Raw genomic sequence first — 17983 nt, 5'->3', positions numbered from 1 at the left:
ATATGGTATTTTGGAGACTGGCTCCTGGAGCCGAGGCAGCAGACTTGCTCTGGTGTGTTCCCCAGAGTTTGTCCAGGAAAGAGTGGAGGCTACTTACTTTAATCTGCTTGGACTTCTCATGCAGCGTCTGGCGGTAAATCTGTAGCTGCTCTGCAGCCTCCGGCCCAGGCTGCCGGGCCAGGGTGAGCTTTAGTTCCACATACAGTTTCTCCTTTTCCTGGTGGAGAGCATAATCACAGGTGGAGATTAACAGCCCCAGCAAAACAAGGGAAGTACCTTCAGCAGTATGGTCAGGATGGTTCAGGACCATCCTAAGCTACTTTACAGCTCCATGCTGATTACATTCACACATAGATTCATTCAATCATGCGTCAGACCGACCCTGATCAAAGGGCTAGGACATGCCCAGTATTTGGATACAAATAATAAGGCAGATAAGGAAGAGAAAATCCATTTCTACCTAAACTTATGATCACAGGACTGAGAGACAAGAGCAGTGATGAAAGATCTCGACAAAGTGTCATATAAAAGCAAAGAGTGACTCATTCTGGTGACCGGTGTTGGGAGAGATTTCACAAGAATGGCACTTAAATGCTCACTTGAATAATGAGTAGGAGTTGCCCCCAAGCAGAGAGAGAAAAGAAGGGCTTTGTAGGCCAAGGTTCAGCAAGAGGGTAGGGGAGTGGTGAGTCCAGTTCAGCAGATGCACAGGGCAGGAGGAGGGAGAAGCAGAGAGAACAGGCTGGGCTCATTGGTTGGAACTAGATAGTGTGCATCACATAAGATGTCGTTTGGGACGATGTCCTTTATGCAATTGGGAGCCAAGGATGAGCCATGCCTGAGCTTGTCTTCAGAGGAATAGCTCAAGCAGCAAAGCAGAGGATAGAATGAGGAGACTGCTCAGGACACCACTATAAGCCGGATGAAAAAAGGTGTCCCTAAAACAACTAGTTAAGATGGAAGGTAGGCAAATGTGAAGACATTTCTGAGGTAGAATCAATGGGGTTTATTAAATGATCAGACAAGTAAGGAAGGGAGGAGCAAGAGCCAAGGTGACTCCAAAGTCTCCAACATGGGTCTGTGGGGCTGGAGGGTGACAGTAATGGAGACAGGGAGGCTGGGGAGGTGACAGTGTTGGGGGAAGGAGAAGGGAACTGCTAGTGTATTCTGTCCTGATAATCAGTAGGTTTGGGATATGTCGAGCTTGGAATATGTTGAGCTTGGGGCTCTGTAAGATATCTGGAATAGGAGTTGAAAATGTGGTCCCAGAGTTAAGAACTGAGGAGCAAGTCAGAGCTAACAGTGGATTCTGGCTAAAGTCATGGGCGTTGATTCATAAGCCAGGAATGGTTCACAGGGTGAGCCAGGACAACCAGATTTGGGGGAGAGCCAGCATATCAGGGATGGGAAAATAAGATCCAGAGAAAGAAAATAAAGGAGAGTAATTGAATGCCCCCAAATCCAATAAAAGGCAGACATTTAGAAAGGAAGGAATGATTTGAGAGGTCAGTGACATTAAATGGGGTGAAAAGACAGGAGGGGACTGAAATGGCCTTTCAGGTGAGCTGTTAGGACAGCACCACTGACCTGATTCAGTTGGTTACAGTAACATTTTGGGAGCAAAAGCCACGGAGGCTGAAGAACAAATCAAAAGTCAAAAGTAAAGAAAATGAGTCTTTTAAGAAATATGACTTGAGAAGAAAAGAGATCTGGAAATGGTTTGAGGGAATAGGTTAAAAAATAAAATAAAATAAATTCCAGGAACACTAGGGTACACAAATTTGTAGACTTAAAAGAAAGGGCTTCCTAGGAACTCAAAGCAAATCTCAATTCGGTAACTTAAGTTAACCAATAAACAATATAGAATTCCCATTTGTACCCTAAAGTTTAATTGCTTATAACATGCTTTCAGATAGTTGAACTAAAGATGTTACATATAAACAAAGATTTATTTCTAAGGTATTTCCATTCTAGATTCCCTTTCCTCTAAACTGCACTAATTTGAACAAACGTTGATTTAAAAAAAAAAAAAAGAAACTTAGTGTCTAGTCTCTACTCATTTATCTCTGTACATATTATTTTCTTAAGATAATTATGTTAAAGGAACAAAATATAAATAAAAGCCCTCTCATTAAATGAAACATCCAGTCAAATGGAAATGATTTCTTACCTAGAGTTAAGTATTTTTAACATTGTCATCGAATAATCTATTGTGCCAAAGAACATAAAAGTCTTTTTAAAAAATAGGTAAGAGGAAATTCATTAACTAGTCATTGTTACCATTGTTACTACTTTCTCCCTGGCCAAATTATAGTAACTTTATTATAAATAACACTTATCTATTTTCAAAAGAGTGTAGGCAACTTAAAAATTACTTGGATGGAACATGCTTCTGGAGAAGCACCCTCATCAACACAATACCCATCATTTAAGAAATAATTCCAGAAATGACAAGGAAATTCAAAAGCCCACACAAAGGAGGAAAATAAAAAAGTGAATTACAAAGTGGTGACTTTCCTTTGCTGTACTGCACCCCCATCACACCTTGTAATATAATCCTCCCAGTAAATGGACACAGTGAGCAATGAGAAAGATGGCAGAGGTGAGTTTATTTTCTATAGCCACTTAATGCCTGCTCTGTTGGAAAAATAACATGTCTGGCAAGGCTTCAAGATTCAATTTGGAAAGGGTAATAAATATGTGGAGAAGCCCATGAAACTGTTTAGTCCATTTCTTTCAGCTCACCTTTCGCTAGACCAGAAAGTGGGCAGACTTGAAAGTAAAGAACCCTGCAATGATGAGGAGGAAGCAATACGGTTTGGTCTTAAACCAAAAAGACCTTCTTACTCCAAGAACCTTCAAATGTTTCACAGGCCTCATTGTTTTAAATTGCTCCTGGTAGGGAGGGAGGAAAGAGACACAGAAGAAAATATGGACGAAGCAAATATTGTTACCTCACCTCATAGGTGAGAATACCAAGGTCAGCTGGAATGAATGCTGTGGTCAAAATCCCTTGACAAGTCAAAAACTTCATCATGAGACACTCGAGAATCATTTTTCCCATGCAACACCTCCTCTGGGGCTTGAAAACATATTATAACCCTAAATGAATCTAGGTCAAAGTGAGCTACCTAATTCTTAAAGGCTGCACGATACCACTAGAAGGATAGAGCCAGGTTCAAAGCCAGGTTGGGGGGCTTCACCAGGAAAAGGACTCAGCTCCCACCTCCCCTGGCCTACGCTGTCCGGATGAGTCTTACTCATGTCCTCTAACAGGAGGCGCAACCTTCACAGATAGAGTGAACAATGGCACCACTTATCCTATGCTCTTCTATAACTTCCTGTGTTTTTTAGAGGCTGGTAAGTGAATTGAAATGGATTTATTCTAAAGGATAACTAAGCAACTGAAGAGTAAGGACCCACAAGTGTGGGGAAAAAAGTGAAAACACTGAGTAAATGAGCATTAAATCTGCCTGAGTATGCAAAGTCAAATAGTTTGGAGAGTTGAATAAGCCAGGACAAGTGGTGCATGTGTGTTCACGCTGGGTGGAAAGAGCACCACATGAAACTTCTGGGACTAAGACAGCAGGGTGTATGAAGAGTAGAGGGAAAAGGAATGGGAGGATAGTGGTTGAAATGCACTGCCAGGCTCCAACGTGCATGAATTTTACTCTATGCTTACAACACAGAACCTGATAAAACCAAAGTGAAGGCTGGTCAGCATTAACATTCTAGCTGCGCGTATCATACAGATTTGTATATTGGGAGAACGTGCTAGTAATTTAGATAAATATGGAGTGTTTGATGGATTGAAGGTCTTAAGTACGATTGTTTTCTAATTTATTTCTCTCCTAACCCTCTATAAGGGCCAACCAACCTCTTCAAACATTGTGCAATGGTGTGTATAATAACCCCATTTAGAGACAAAGCATGCAATTCTATTATAAAGAGAATCTATCTTATGCAACAGAGACTCATTTGCTGCCCGATGTATATTGTCTCCATAAGCCGGCAGTGGCAGAACCAGCTGCCTGGTAATACATATCCTGTCCTTCTTCATTAAGCCACCTCCATTTCTTTTTAAACCAAGTCAATTAATTTGTCACTGGTTTAGAAGCACCATATGTCAATGAAACATCATAAGGAAATCATAAATAGTTTATTATTTCCCCACCAACAAAAGATTGCATCTTCAGGTTGGCATCTCTTTATTCAGAGTTTGTTCATAACACACATCAATATTATTTTGTAGCATGCCTCACTCTTCAAATTACTTTATGAACAGCTGTACTAGAAAATAAGCTAGACCATTAATGCTGAGACTAGCTTTCTCTTTGGTTGAGTATGTCTTGCGCGCATTAACCATACCATCTCTATCCTTAAAATGATGTTCTCTTCCTAGATATCCCGGTTTCTCAGTTAGACAGACTGTCAGACATGGTTATGGGTTCTTTGGTTACAAGGGTCTTCGCCAAGTTATACAGGATTCATTATCAATATTGGCTGAGTAGAGTGGTAAGAAATTAATCACAGTATTACCTTCAAATAGCGCTGTCATTACATGGCAACAGCCTCCAACCCCATATTAGGAACTCACAGAATCACTCGGACTTCAGGTATTTGTATTTTATCTGACAATAAACTAGAAGTCTACATTTTGAACAGTCTATGCAAATAAAAGTCTGTGCTATTCTGGGTACAATTCAGAGGAAAAAATTAAATTGCTAACAGAACTCCTTCCCCCACCAAGCTATAGTTTTATATTCATTGTCTGTTTATATTCCCTGTCTTTTGCTTTGCACCTTTAGCTGAAAACAGAAGGTAGTTCACATTCAATGTGCACCTTAACACCTCTTCTTCCTTAGCTCGCCTACTTGAAGCAATAACTAAGAGGAACTAATTAATTCTGTTTTTAATCTGAATCTGTGTTCGGCAAATGCCAGTCCATTGATTCTGCTCACCTTGGATCCATCAGCTTGCTTGGGTGAGCTCTGGGAATAATCACCTCGCCCCGCGACCTAGCTAACGCGCGTGAAACAGGCAGCTTTCCTCCTTAGCCAAAGACACATGCTTATCTCCACTCACCAGGGTGAAAGCCAGCCTCTCAGATGCTTGGATATTATGTACACCAAGGAAAGAGACACTGTCTGGTCTTCTCTCTAGCTCACCTAATGGGTTCGAGATGAAGTTAGTTTCTTTTTCTTTTAAACTAATGCTTCTGAGAAAGCCTACTTCACAACATACACAGAAAAATCTCTTTTCCAGCATGTCAACAGATGTCAGCTATGTTACTTCAGTATTTAATCTTTATGAATCCATTCTTTCTCTCCAATTGAATGGTAAGCCTTTAAGGTCAGAACCACATTGGATCGTTCTATATATCTCTTGTAACTACTATTATGCTCTACTCATGCTAGGAGCTCAGTAATTCCATCACTTGCAATTATATCATCGGCAGACTATGCCCATTGTATTTTAGTAATACACATTAACAGAAGTAAGATATATTTATGTTGAGAACTTTTACTTGAAGTAGACCATTGGGTAACATTGTCCAGTTAGCAGAGCTTGTATAATTCACCAGTACTGTAAGTTTTATAACTTTGAGCTACATTTTGTCATTGTTTATGAGAGGGAAGCCTCCCCCCAAAAACAATGATCTTCCAGAGGGCAGGCCCCTTGCAGTACAGACTTCCTGCTAGGTACGTGTCCTAGGAACCCATCTGCATCAGCATACCTGCTGGTGGTGCTGTCAGAGGCTATATTCAACTTCAGTGAATTTTTTTGAGGTTCTTTCTATATGTTTATCCATTTCATGATGGGTGAGATTTATGAGCACACCTGCCCACACCCATGTTGAGTGTTCAGCAGTTTTTGACCAAAAATGGCATGACCCCCATGCCCCACCCTCCCTATTCACCCAATCTCACCCAGAGTGATTATTTTTGTTTCCCTGGATGAAAAAAAAAAAGTCCTCAAAGGGGAACATTTTGCCGACGTGGAAGAGATGAAACAAAAAAGAGCAGAAGCACTAAATGTCATCAAAATCGACAAGTTCAAAAACTCATTTTGAGCCATGGGGAAAAAGTCTCAATAGCTGTATTGTATCACATGGGAAGTACTTTGAAGGTGACTGAAGTTTAAACCTGTAAGAATAAATACACAATTTTTAACATAAATTCTGAGCTTTTTTGGATCCCCCTCATATATTGTATATAACTGAGGAAATCACCTCATGCACAACCTTGATCTCTTAGCTTAATGTTTGTAGTGGTTTTCTGATAGTGTGAAAGTCTTCAAATACTTTTTTAATTCATAAAACTTGCAGGGATATTCAATTAATTGGCTCTGAAAACTCTGTTTGCATGTGCTGTGATACCTGTAAGTATAAAAATGCTGTCATAATTCAAACTACGGTTCTCAACTAAGTGTGTGTTGACTTTTTTCCAACAACTGCCTTAAACACAGAAATTATAATTGCACACATAACTCTTTTCCACACCTTAAAAAAATGCAATACATTTTTGCCTCTTTGCTCTGCTTTGGTCCTTTTTCCATCCTCCCACCCCTATCCATAATTCTTTACAAAAGACTAAAGCCAGATTTCAAATCTTAAGCAAAATTGCTTCCCTCTCTGTATAAAGGCAACTCCTAAAAAATCACTGCCTAATTTATCTAGAAATGCCTGTTTTCATTCTGAGGAAAATAAATTAGAACTCTGTAAAAGCATATTACATTTCTATCTAAGTTTAGAAAAGGAAGAAATAATGGCTGATACCTTGGGACTTATTGTTTATTAGCTTTATAACAAAAATGTCAGCAAAACTGAACTCTGGACCTATCTTCTTTATGATGTCATGAAGTGGTAAAGCCCCCTGGAGAGGAGAGGAGATGCTGAATATGGGGATGAAACAGAATTACACAGCTGAGTTCCTTATGAGCAGAGAGCTACTTGGTTACACAGTGGTTCTTGGCTTCAGATGTAGATGATTAAGTGTTTTATGAGACATATGAGAAATTTGCATGCACTAACCTTCACCATTTTTGTAACAATAAAAAAATGCTTCTGGTACATTCTGATAGAAGCAACACAAACTTCTTGAGAGATCATTTTGCAAGGGATTTTATTTCCAAATGCAAATACATGTTTGTGAAGTCCTATACAAAGTATATAATTATCTAGATTAGCCTGAACTTCGTTACCAAAACAGTTGACTTATTTCACCTTTGCACCTTACCTAGCAACTTAATATAGGTGAAGAATCTACACATAGTAAATAGTGATAGTGCTGATTTTTTAAAGCCTATAATAAAAAAGTCTAGAAAATTCAAGTCAGCTGAGTTTCTATTTAGTACCAGTACTATGGACATCATTGTGCTATTTCATACAAAGAAAACTAAGGCCAAAATCTTCAAGGAGCTTAATATTCTGTTGAGGAAAAACAAATAACTAAGTTTTAAACAAGGCAAGAGCAATGTAAGGTCCCTAAAATGGTGCCAGAAATAGTGTGTGGTGAATGGGTCGATTCAAAGGTAAAGATGACATCCATTTGATGGACCACAGGAAGGGAAATAGTTTAGATGGGTCTTGGTGATAATAACAGTGGAAACAATAACATTTAAATTAATAAATTAGAGAAGAGCCTTATGATCAGAAGGCAAATTTAATAAAGTTAATACATTTAACATGTAACCAATTTCCATAAGACGTAGTAAAGAAAAAAGTTTAAATGAGATTTTTTTCCTTGAAAAACTGATCTAATACTCATAAAAATGTTTATTTGTATTATAATTTAAAACTTTACATTTTAATTTTAATAATGTATTACTTGCTAGAAAAAATAATTGATTAAACAGATAGAGGACTCAGGGGCACAGACAATGTGGGGGATTGACTGTGGGAGTTGGGGGCACAGGGTAGGAGTGAGCAACGGGGAAAAAGGCAGGACAACTGTAACTGAACAACAATAAGTAAAAAATAAAAATAAGATTGTGATTTTGACATAACTAAGAGCATTATATAGTACAATTTTATCCCCTTCATATATCTGACTTCTGTAGTAGAACTTTTTCTTAAATTTGTATTATGTAACAACCATACAAAAGAATATATAGCATATATAACTGTAAAGCATATTAATAAAATGAAATAGAACATATCAAATACATAGAAACTGTGTACTTCCTTCTCCATCCCATCCTTGTGCCTGTGCATTAGCCAAGGTAAGCACCATTCTGAATCCCATTATCATTCCCCAGATTTTTTCATATAGTTTTAGCATACATCTATTATTTAATTTTGCTTTTCTTGAGCTTTATAAAAATATATCCAACTGTACCTAGTTTTCTTTGACTTGCTTTAGTCAACATGATGTTTCTAATTTATTGATGTTGTGTGTTTCTGTTCATATCTTTCATTCTGTTGGGTGAGAATTCTACAATTTATTCACTTTCTTATTGGTGGGCATTTGGGTTGTTTCCAGGGTTTTGCCTTTACTAATAATATTGCTATGAACATTCTTGTGCATGTTTCCAAGTTTACAAGTACAAGCCTTCCCAGTGTGTAGACCTACAGATGAAATTAGAATTATTGTATCTTAAAGATACATAAATGTTCAACTTTGTAAAATAATGTAAAATTATTTTCAGAAGTGTTTAATAAAAATCCCCACTGATTTGCATCCTTGTCATTGCTTAGTGCTGTCAGGCACTCCTAAGCAGAGGACCTGCTAAGCCACACCCAGACTCCTGATCCACTGAACTTATAATATGTGTTGTTTTAAGCTACTAAATTGGTGGTAATTTGTAACAGGGCAACAAATAACTCATACAGACATCTAAACTTTTGCTTCTCCAGAAATAATAAGATGGTATCTCAATGTGATCATACATTTCATTTCTCTGCTTATAAAATAAGGTTGAGCATTTTTTGAAGTTTATTCATCATTTGTGTTTTTCTTTCTGAGAAATGCCTGTTCACCTACACTGTTTTCCTATTTTTCTACTGAGTTGTCTTTTTCTTCTTGGTTTGTAATTCTTTATATATTCTGGGCAAAAGTAGGTTTACAGTTGTTTGTATGAAAAATAAGACAATAATTAATAAATGATAAGACAAGAAAAAAACTCTGTTTTGCATACTCACAACTGTAAAACTACTTTTGCCCACACCAGTATAAATAAAATTGTGCTTTGCTTTCTTTGTAACTTCTTTTGAGAAGCAGACATTCTTGATTTTAATGTAGGAAGATTGTCTATAATTTTTTTTATGATTAATGCTTTTTGTATCTTAGTTAAGTACTTAAACCAATTATTTTTAAAAGACTTCTTTTATCAGAGAGATTCAAAGACTTCATTAATTTTTCCAAAATCCACTCTTAATCCTTGATATTTAAAACATTTTTTTGAGGTAACCATATTTATACTTCTTCAATTTTCCCTTTTTCCACCAGATGCTGGCTGATTTGTCATTGCCTTTGTACATAATGCCAGCATTTATAGATAGATAGATAGATAGATAGATAGATAGATAGATAGATAGATAGATATAAAGTGATATATATGTAAAATCACTTGCATTGACTTTATGAGATGTGGCATCTTTTGCAAAGTTTACAGTTTTACTTTACAATTGCTTTGCATTGAATTTGCATTCTCTATTGGACAATCCTACTGAAAAAGAGAGACCTATAATGTCAAGATGGGCAGGAGTTAGTCACATGATGTAGGGAGGCATGTCTGAGTAGGCAACCATCATATAAATGGAAAGTTCATTAGTGAATTACTTATATTATGACAACAGCCACTTTCCTTCACAATCTCACAATCTGACAGAATTGGACAAGGAATATTGGAAAGAGTAACAGAAGCAAAAGTAGCAGCTCTCATTATAGAGCAGGTATGGATGTGCCAGGGATGATGCTAAGTTCAACACATGTGTCATTTCAATAACTCATCATAACAAACCTGAGAATTGATTCTTTACTCACTTATTTCAACATCCATTCATTCATCCATTCATTCACCCAACCAATCATCCATCCATCATCTATCCTGGTGCTGATGGATGCACCAGGCACTGTGCTACACTCTGGCACCACCATCACTGTTGCGGTTGTTGTCATCACCCCCAGCCACCATTTATTCAGAAACTACTATATGCTAGTTACCTTTTATAAATTGTATCTAATCTTTATAACAAGTCTATAAATTAGTGGGTATCTTCATTTTACACATTAGGAAATAGGTTAAATAATGGACCAAGGACACTAGTGCTAGAGATATGAAGCAAACCTAATTCCAAAAGACCATAATCCTTCTTTTATGCTGTGTGGTTCTCAAGGAATTTAGAGCCTAATGAGAGACAGACAGATGAGTCAACAAACAATATGTTGTGAAAAGAGCAATTCTAAATAGACATAAATGATACCACAAGAATCAGAGAAGGGACAAAAGACTCTTCAGAGTCAATCAGTAATGATCCATTGCTTCCCATGGCCCATACATTTCTTTTCTCTGGATCTCTTCTCTTCTCTTCCCTTCCCTTCCCTTTCCTTTCCTTCCCTTCCCTTTTCTTTTCTCTTCGCTCTTGCTCTCCCATCCTTGCTTCTTGATGATTTTTTCAAGTGTGGGTGAACTAGACTGCATAAATGCTGGGACTCTAGAGAGAGAGATTGCCAAGAGGCATGCTTCAATCAAGTACATTACATATTTCTCCTACAAGAGGCTCCTTCCTCAGGCTCTGCTTAATCTGTCTAACTTAGAATAAGACCTCAAGGCCTCCTATACTTCTCTCCTTAAACCCTCATCAAGAGTGAAACCAGACTCCCTGCCAAGAGGGAGGCGTAGGTAAAGACACTTTGCCTCCTCACACAACCAAAAGAAGGACAACAAATTTAAAAACAAAAAACAACCAGAACTGCTGGCAAATCGAACTGTATGGAAGTCCAATAACCAAGGAATTAAAGAAGAAAACATTCATCCAGACTGGTAGGAGGGGTGGAGATGAGCAGCTGGGGTGGAGAGGGTGTGTGGCAAGGTGGCAGCTGGAGGATAGGGTAGGTGATATAGAGGCTGGCAGTCCCACATTTGCATGCAGATAAACCAGGAGAAACAACAGGGAAGTGAGACAGACCACACAACCCAGAGTTCCAGCACAGGGAAATAAAGCTTCAAAACCTCTGGCAGTAAAAATCTGTGGGGGCTGCAGTGGCAGGAGAAACTCCCAGCCTCACAGGAGAGTTCATTGGAGAGACCCATTAAGTCCTAGAATGTACACAAACCCACACACCCAGAATCAGCACCAGAAGGGCCCAATTTGCTTGTGGGTATCAGGGGAAGTGCCTAAAAGTAGGGCGAGTGTCCAGCAAGTGGCATAGTTCCCTCTCTGACTCCTCCCTCACATACAGCACCACAATGCAGCAAAGTGGGTTGCCCTACCCTGGTGAATATCTAAGGCTACTCCCCCTTACAACATAACAGGCACAATGAGACAAAGAAATATGGCCCAAAGGAAAGAACAGATCAAAGCTCCAAAAATAGAACTAAATGATGAAGAGATAGCCAACCTCTCTGATGCAGAGCTCAAAACACTGGTAATCTGGATGCTCACTGAATTGGTTGAGTATGGTCACAAAATAGAGAAAAAAGTGAAAGATATGCAAAATGAAGTAAAGAAAAATATACAGGGAACCAACAGTGAATGGAGGGAAACTGGTACTCAAATCAATGATTTGGAGCAGAAGGAAGAATTAAATATTCAACCCGAACAGGATGGAGAAACAAGTTTGCAAAAAAAATGAGGAGAGGCCTAAGAACTTCAGGGACAACTTTAAATGTTCCAACATCAAAATCATAGGGGTGCCAGGAGGAGAAGAGGAAGAGCAAGAAATTGAGAACTTATTTTAAAAAATAATGAAGGAGAACTTCCACAGTCTGGCAAAGGAAATATACTTTCAAGAGATCCAGGAAGCTCAGAGAGTCCCAAAGAAGTTGGACCCAAGGAAGCTCACAAAAGGCACATCGTAATTACATTACCCAAGATTAAAGATAAGGAGAGAATCTTAAAAGCAGCAAGAGAAAGGAGACAGCTACATACAAAAGGGTTCCCATAAGACTATCAGCTGATCTCTCAAAAGAAACCTTACAGGCAAGAATGGGCTGGAAAGAAGTTTTCAAAGTCATAAAAACACAAGGACCTACATCCCAGAATTACTCTATGCAGCAAAGCTATCATTTAGAATAGAAGGGCAGATAAAGTGCTTCCCAGATAAGGTAAAGCTAAGGAGTTCACCATCACCAAGCCCTCATTATACGAAATGTTGAAGGGACTTATCTAAGAAAAAGAAGATCAAAAGTGTGAACGGTAAAATGACAACAAACAACCATGAACAACTGAACCTAAAACAAACTAAGCAAACAACCAGAACAGGAACAGAATCATGGAAATGGAGATCACATGGAGGGTTATCAGCAGGGAGGAGGTAAGGGGAGAATGGGGGAAAAGGTATAGGGAATAAGGAGCATAAATGGTAGGTACAAAATAGACAAGGGGAGGTTAAGAATAGTATAGGAAATGGAGAAGGCAAAGAATTTCTACTCACGACCCATGGACATGAACTAAGGGGGCGGGGAATGCTGGTGGGAAGGGAGGAGCAGGGTGGAGGGGAATAAAGCAGAGAAAAAAAATGGGATAACTGTAATAGCATAATCAATAAAATATACTGAAAAAAAAAAAGAGTCAAACCAGAAAGTGAACTCCAAACTTCATCTCACCAAGGGGCGTATGAGAAACATACGGGAAATCCTAGAGCCATAAATAATTAATTGGACCTATAGTATAAATGATCCTTTGGAGACTAATAGGAAAAGGCAGGATGATTCCAATTATTCATAAAATGATAGTTATAGTAATAGCTAACATTTATTGAGCACATACCACAAGCTCTGAAAACCACTTTTAGACATGATCCATGTAATATTCATACATCAAACTCCATTTCACAGATGAGGAAACCGAGGCTCAGCACAGCTAAGTAATTTGCCCAATATCACACATCTACAGATTATGCCCAGAATTCTAACCCAGGCCATGTGACTCCAAGGACCAGCCTAGACCAGCACACCCTTGACTCTTTTCAGTCCTTTGCCAAACAACCTCCCTCCACCACCCTTCATCGCCAGCCACATCAGGGGGAGGGAGGACCCCAAGAGAACAGAGCAGCTGTGTAACTGTATATTGACAATGAGAGCTGCGAAAAGAAAGGGCCCTACACAACCAAGTTATGAAAGCATGCAACAGAGCCAATGAAAGGCAGCTCAGGGAAATCTTGCTAACTTGGAAAATTCTTTGGAATGGTGCATAGTTTTTGAGTAAGCCAAATTAAATTTTAAAACAAGTAATACTCTGATGGAATTACATACCCAAGTTGAAATAACTCCAAGTAATGTGGATATTGTGATTAAATCCTAAAAAGCTTCCAAGCAATAATAGGGCTATGACATCACAGGATGGGCTCAGAGCAGAGCTCTCTCTCTGCTCCCTGTCATGTTCTCTGGATGCCACTACACTGAGTCATTGTCACTCTCTGGCCTCTTATTTCTCTGAAATGCCCTTCTCCCACTCCTTGCTCCATTCCTGGTCAAACCTTCTCATCCATCAAGACCCTACTCAAAGTTACTTCCATTGGGAGACCTTTCCAATTGCAATGTAACTATGTCCTTGGTATTATCACAGTATTGTTGGGTATTTTAACTTTGGCCTGATTTAGCCATATTCTTCAGTTTACAGTACATGATCATAACTGATCCATGTTTAACTTTATACATAGCATAAATAACACTATAATAAGCATCTTCAGTATGACATATTTTTACACAACATTTATTTTCTCTCAACAAGTTCCTAAGCTAGAATTTCTGAGTCAGAGTTTGCATATTATAAATCTTGTGGTATATGCTCAATAAATAGCTATGATTATAATTATTATTTTATAAATAATTGGAATCATTCTGCCTTTTCCTATTAATCCCCAAGGAATAATTCCTATTTATGACTCTAGAATTTCCCTTATGTTTCCTGCCTCAGTGGCCCCCCGATGAGAGGAAGCTGGGAGTTTACTTTCTGGCTTGACTCTTGACAACAGGCTTTAAGGAGAGAAGTATAGAAGACGTTGCTTGAGGGCTTCTTCTAAGTAAAAAAATTAGACCAGGCCTGAGGAGCGAGCCCTTTTTGGAACTAAGGAATATATGTTTGATTGCAGCATGCCCCTACCAAACTCTCCTCTAGAAAGTTTATATCAGTTTAAACTGCACCCCTTGTACATGAAACTGCCCATTATCCCCACATTCTTACTGGCACTAAGTATCATATCACTGTTCTCTTCATCTTTGCCAATCTGAGAGCCAAAAAAATATTCTTTTCATTTTCATGACTTTGATTAGTAATAATGTTAATAATATTTTATATGTATATTAGCCATTCATATTTCTTCTTTTGTGAATTATTTGCTTATGATCTCTGCCACTAAGGTAATCATCTTTTTCAAAAGATTTGTAAAAGTTTTTTTATATATTAAGAGTATTAAGCTTTTTCTGCCATACTTATTGCAAATATTTTTCTTTTTGCTTCTTTCCATTTTTAAAGCATTTTTCTGCTATACTAATGATGTTTTAAGCTTTTTATATAGACAAAGCTATCATTCCTTTTCTTTGTTATTTCTGCATTTGGTATTATACTTAGAAAATCTTTCCCCTACCATTAGGAACATACCCTAAAGAGATGCTCGTATATGCACACAGGGAAACTTGTATAGGAATGCCCACTGAAATGCTTTTACAATAGTAAAAGTTAGGGACAGGTGGGTGACTAAGTGTCCATCATAAAATATTAGGTAAATATATTAGAGATACACAATAGAATTACCTACAGTGTCTATGTGTAGAAATATGGATATTTCTCAAAAATATAATGTTGAGAGAGCAGAAAATACTAAATAAATAATAAAACATGCAGTATCATACCATGTCTAATATACATATAAAATATTATTAACATTATTATGAATCAAAGTCATGAAAATGAAAAGAATATTTTTTTGGCTATCAGATTGGCAAAGATGAGGAAGAGAATAGGTTTTTACCCAATCTGAAAGATCTACTTTCTTTTTATCTGAAACAAATGTGACACAGCACTAATATTAACCACTCTTGGTGGGTAGAGTGTATGTTTTCTGTTATACTTTATTTTTCTGCATTAATATTTTCCTCCAAATTAAAAGGGGGTGTTCCCCACACTCCATGAATATTTAGAAATTCATCTTTATTTTATTCTAGAATTTTTGCAATATACATAAGTACAAGTATATGGTATGAAGTAGGACTATAAATGAATGAATGAGCAAAGAAAATGAGTAAATGAAAAAAATGATGAAGGACTGACTCACCTAAATAATTCTCCATAACTGCCAAGAGTGTCATCATTCAGGTTATGTAAACATGCTCAGTAAATCAGAAAGAACTTAGCAGTCAAGCTGGTACTCAAGTAATCATGGCCGTAAACTAGATCTGTGCTGGTCAATAGGGTAGCTGCCTGCCACACACGACTACCAAGGCCTTGCAATGTGGACAGTCTGAATTGATATGTGCTGTAAGTATAAAATACCTACCAGATATTATAGACTTAGTATTTTAAAATGTAAAACAACACATTGGTAACTTTTAAATTTCATTTCAGGCTGATATGACATTATTTTGAATAAATTGAGTTAATATATATTTATTATAGAAATAATTTCACCTGATTATTTTTACCTTATTATTGTGACTACTAGAAAATGTATAATTACAGATATGGCTTATGTTATATTTTTGTTGGACAGTGCTGAAATAGAGCAACAATGTCGTTTTAGATTTGAAATTGTTTAAGAAAAAAATGTCCAGTTTTCACATTTGCCTAATCTGAATGCAAACTAACCATGTTTTTATATAAATAATGGCATGAAACTAGATGAAAAAGTATGAAGTCATTTACTGCACAGCCAACAACTTGGAAAATTAGACCTTACACAAATTGCTCCATAAAGCACTTGATAAAATTTTAGGGAAGTGGAAAATTTTCTATTAAACTCTGTAATACAAAATGGATTCACTTCCAAAAGAAGACCATGAGGTGGGAGGGTAACGTGAAAAACAAAAACCATAGAGAAATGACATTTTTGACGTCAGTCTCCTAATGTTTCTCTTGCCCACGGCTCATTGCTGCATCAGCTCCTGTTATTTCAATGGTCCTGGTGTTACTACTCTCTTTTTAATGCAATCTACTCTTGACTGAAAGTGATGACTCTAGTGTAGCTCTCTGGACACTAAGACCAATCTTGTCCAGTCATGGTCAAAGAGAACTACCAAAAAATAATTTCAGACTAACTTCAGAATTGCCTTGGTATCAATTACTGTGAAGAGAATATATTATCCACAACAGTACTTAAAATGCTCCTTCTTTCATAACCTGGAGCTACTCTCACATCCCTGACTTCGCGGTTTCTAGAAAAACCTCTTTCATATGTTGCCTGTCTACCCATCCCTCATTGTTGTCATGATTATGTATCTTAAAAGCCAAGAGAACCACTCTGGCAAGGACAGACCCCTCTCCCTCTCCTGGGCAAGGGGGCTGACAGTACAAGGGCAAAGCCAGAACCTCTCAAGCAGGAAGAAGAGGAGGAAAGGCTGTGAAAAAAATAACTGTATATTTTGAGTCCTGCCCAAAGCAGCAAAGCCAGGAGTTATAATTCCATGCATAGCTAAGAGGTTAACATGGATAAGTCAACTGAATAAAAGATCAGATTTCATAAAGCAAAAGCAAGGGATGACACAAAAATGTTCCTTCGGTCATTTTTTTATTTAGGAGAAATTCAGGTTGTATCAGACCTTGCAGAATGAGAGGATTTCACAAGACAGAGAGTGTCTGTAATCATTGATTTTAAAGAAGAATTAAAACACCTCCCCCCGCCCCTGGGCCAAAGAAATGCCATTTGATTTTCAGAAGAGACACTTACTAAGGTACCCTTAAATAACAAGGAAATTTTGGTAACCAAATTTGAGGACTAGGATCTGAAAGACCACAACAGGCACTGGCATTTTTTGTTGTTGTTTTGCTTTTTATCTGGTTGAAGTAGTACACCTGAACCATAGTCAATTCATATGAATGTCATCAATTCAAGGCATTTTTAAAAAGACATAGCTGGTGTGGCTCAGTGGATTGAGTGCTGGCCGCCTAACCGAAGCATCGTCAGTCCAATTCCCAGTCAGGGCACATGCCTGGGTTGCAGGCCAGATCTCCAGCAGGGGGCGCATGAGAGGCACCCATACATTGATGTTTCTCTCCCTTTTTCCCTTCCCCTCTCTTTAAAAATAAACACATAAATAAATCTTTTAAAATAGAAAGTTAGGGCTTAAAAGTGCTCTAATTCCTTGTTTCCTGACTCTGAATGCAGGCTCTTGCTATTTCTCTCACTCCTCCACTCTCTGCCCTCGCTGGGCCATAGGATCACTCAGCCCTCCCACTCCACTCAGCCCATTAGCCTCCTCCTGGCTTCAATGTTCTGCTCCCAGCAACTCTACCCAGAGCCAAAGACTCCTGAGTGTCCTCTATACTCTCAATTTCCTCATCCTGCCCTTCTGTCCTGCCTGCCATGCACCATCCCAGGACTACCTCTCTCCTTCTGTCCAGTTTCTCTGCTCCAAGGGCACTGCAGAACTGAGTGGGGCCATCACAAATCAAGCTAGCACACTGATTTTTTTCCTTCCCCCTCCTCAGCAATTCTCATTTTTATTGCTGTGAACACCCAGACATCACCTCCTCGGCGTTCTCCTCAGGCCTCTCTCTGCAGGACCCCAGGTTCAGTTTGGTCATACTCACTCTCAGCAGATGACCTTGATTTTAACCAACAGAAGGTGGCCCAAGAGACCTTGACCTTCTCAAGAGACATCA

General features: G+C 38.2%; 1 protein-coding gene across 1 annotated transcript in view; it reads right to left on the bottom strand.

Annotated features, from left to right (window-relative positions):
* Window positions 1-17983, bottom strand: part of CFAP58 (cilia and flagella associated protein 58) — a 94039-nt gene that overhangs the window by 8588 nt on the left and 67468 nt on the right. Inside the window, exon 16 of the mRNA XM_054581222.1 lies at window positions 98-217. Coding sequence (XP_054437197.1) covers window positions 98-217 — 120 coding nt within the window. The remainder of the gene's footprint in view (window positions 1-97; window positions 218-17983) is intronic.

This window comes from Pteronotus mesoamericanus, unplaced genomic scaffold (genome assembly GCF_021234165.1).
Source record: "Pteronotus mesoamericanus isolate MK-2021 breed Mesoamerican mustached bat unplaced genomic scaffold, CSHL_Meso_final contig_657, whole genome shotgun sequence".
NCBI classification, from domain to species: Eukaryota; Metazoa; Chordata; class Mammalia; order Chiroptera; family Mormoopidae; genus Pteronotus; species Pteronotus mesoamericanus.
This window is presented reverse-complemented; position numbering and strand designations above follow the sequence as displayed.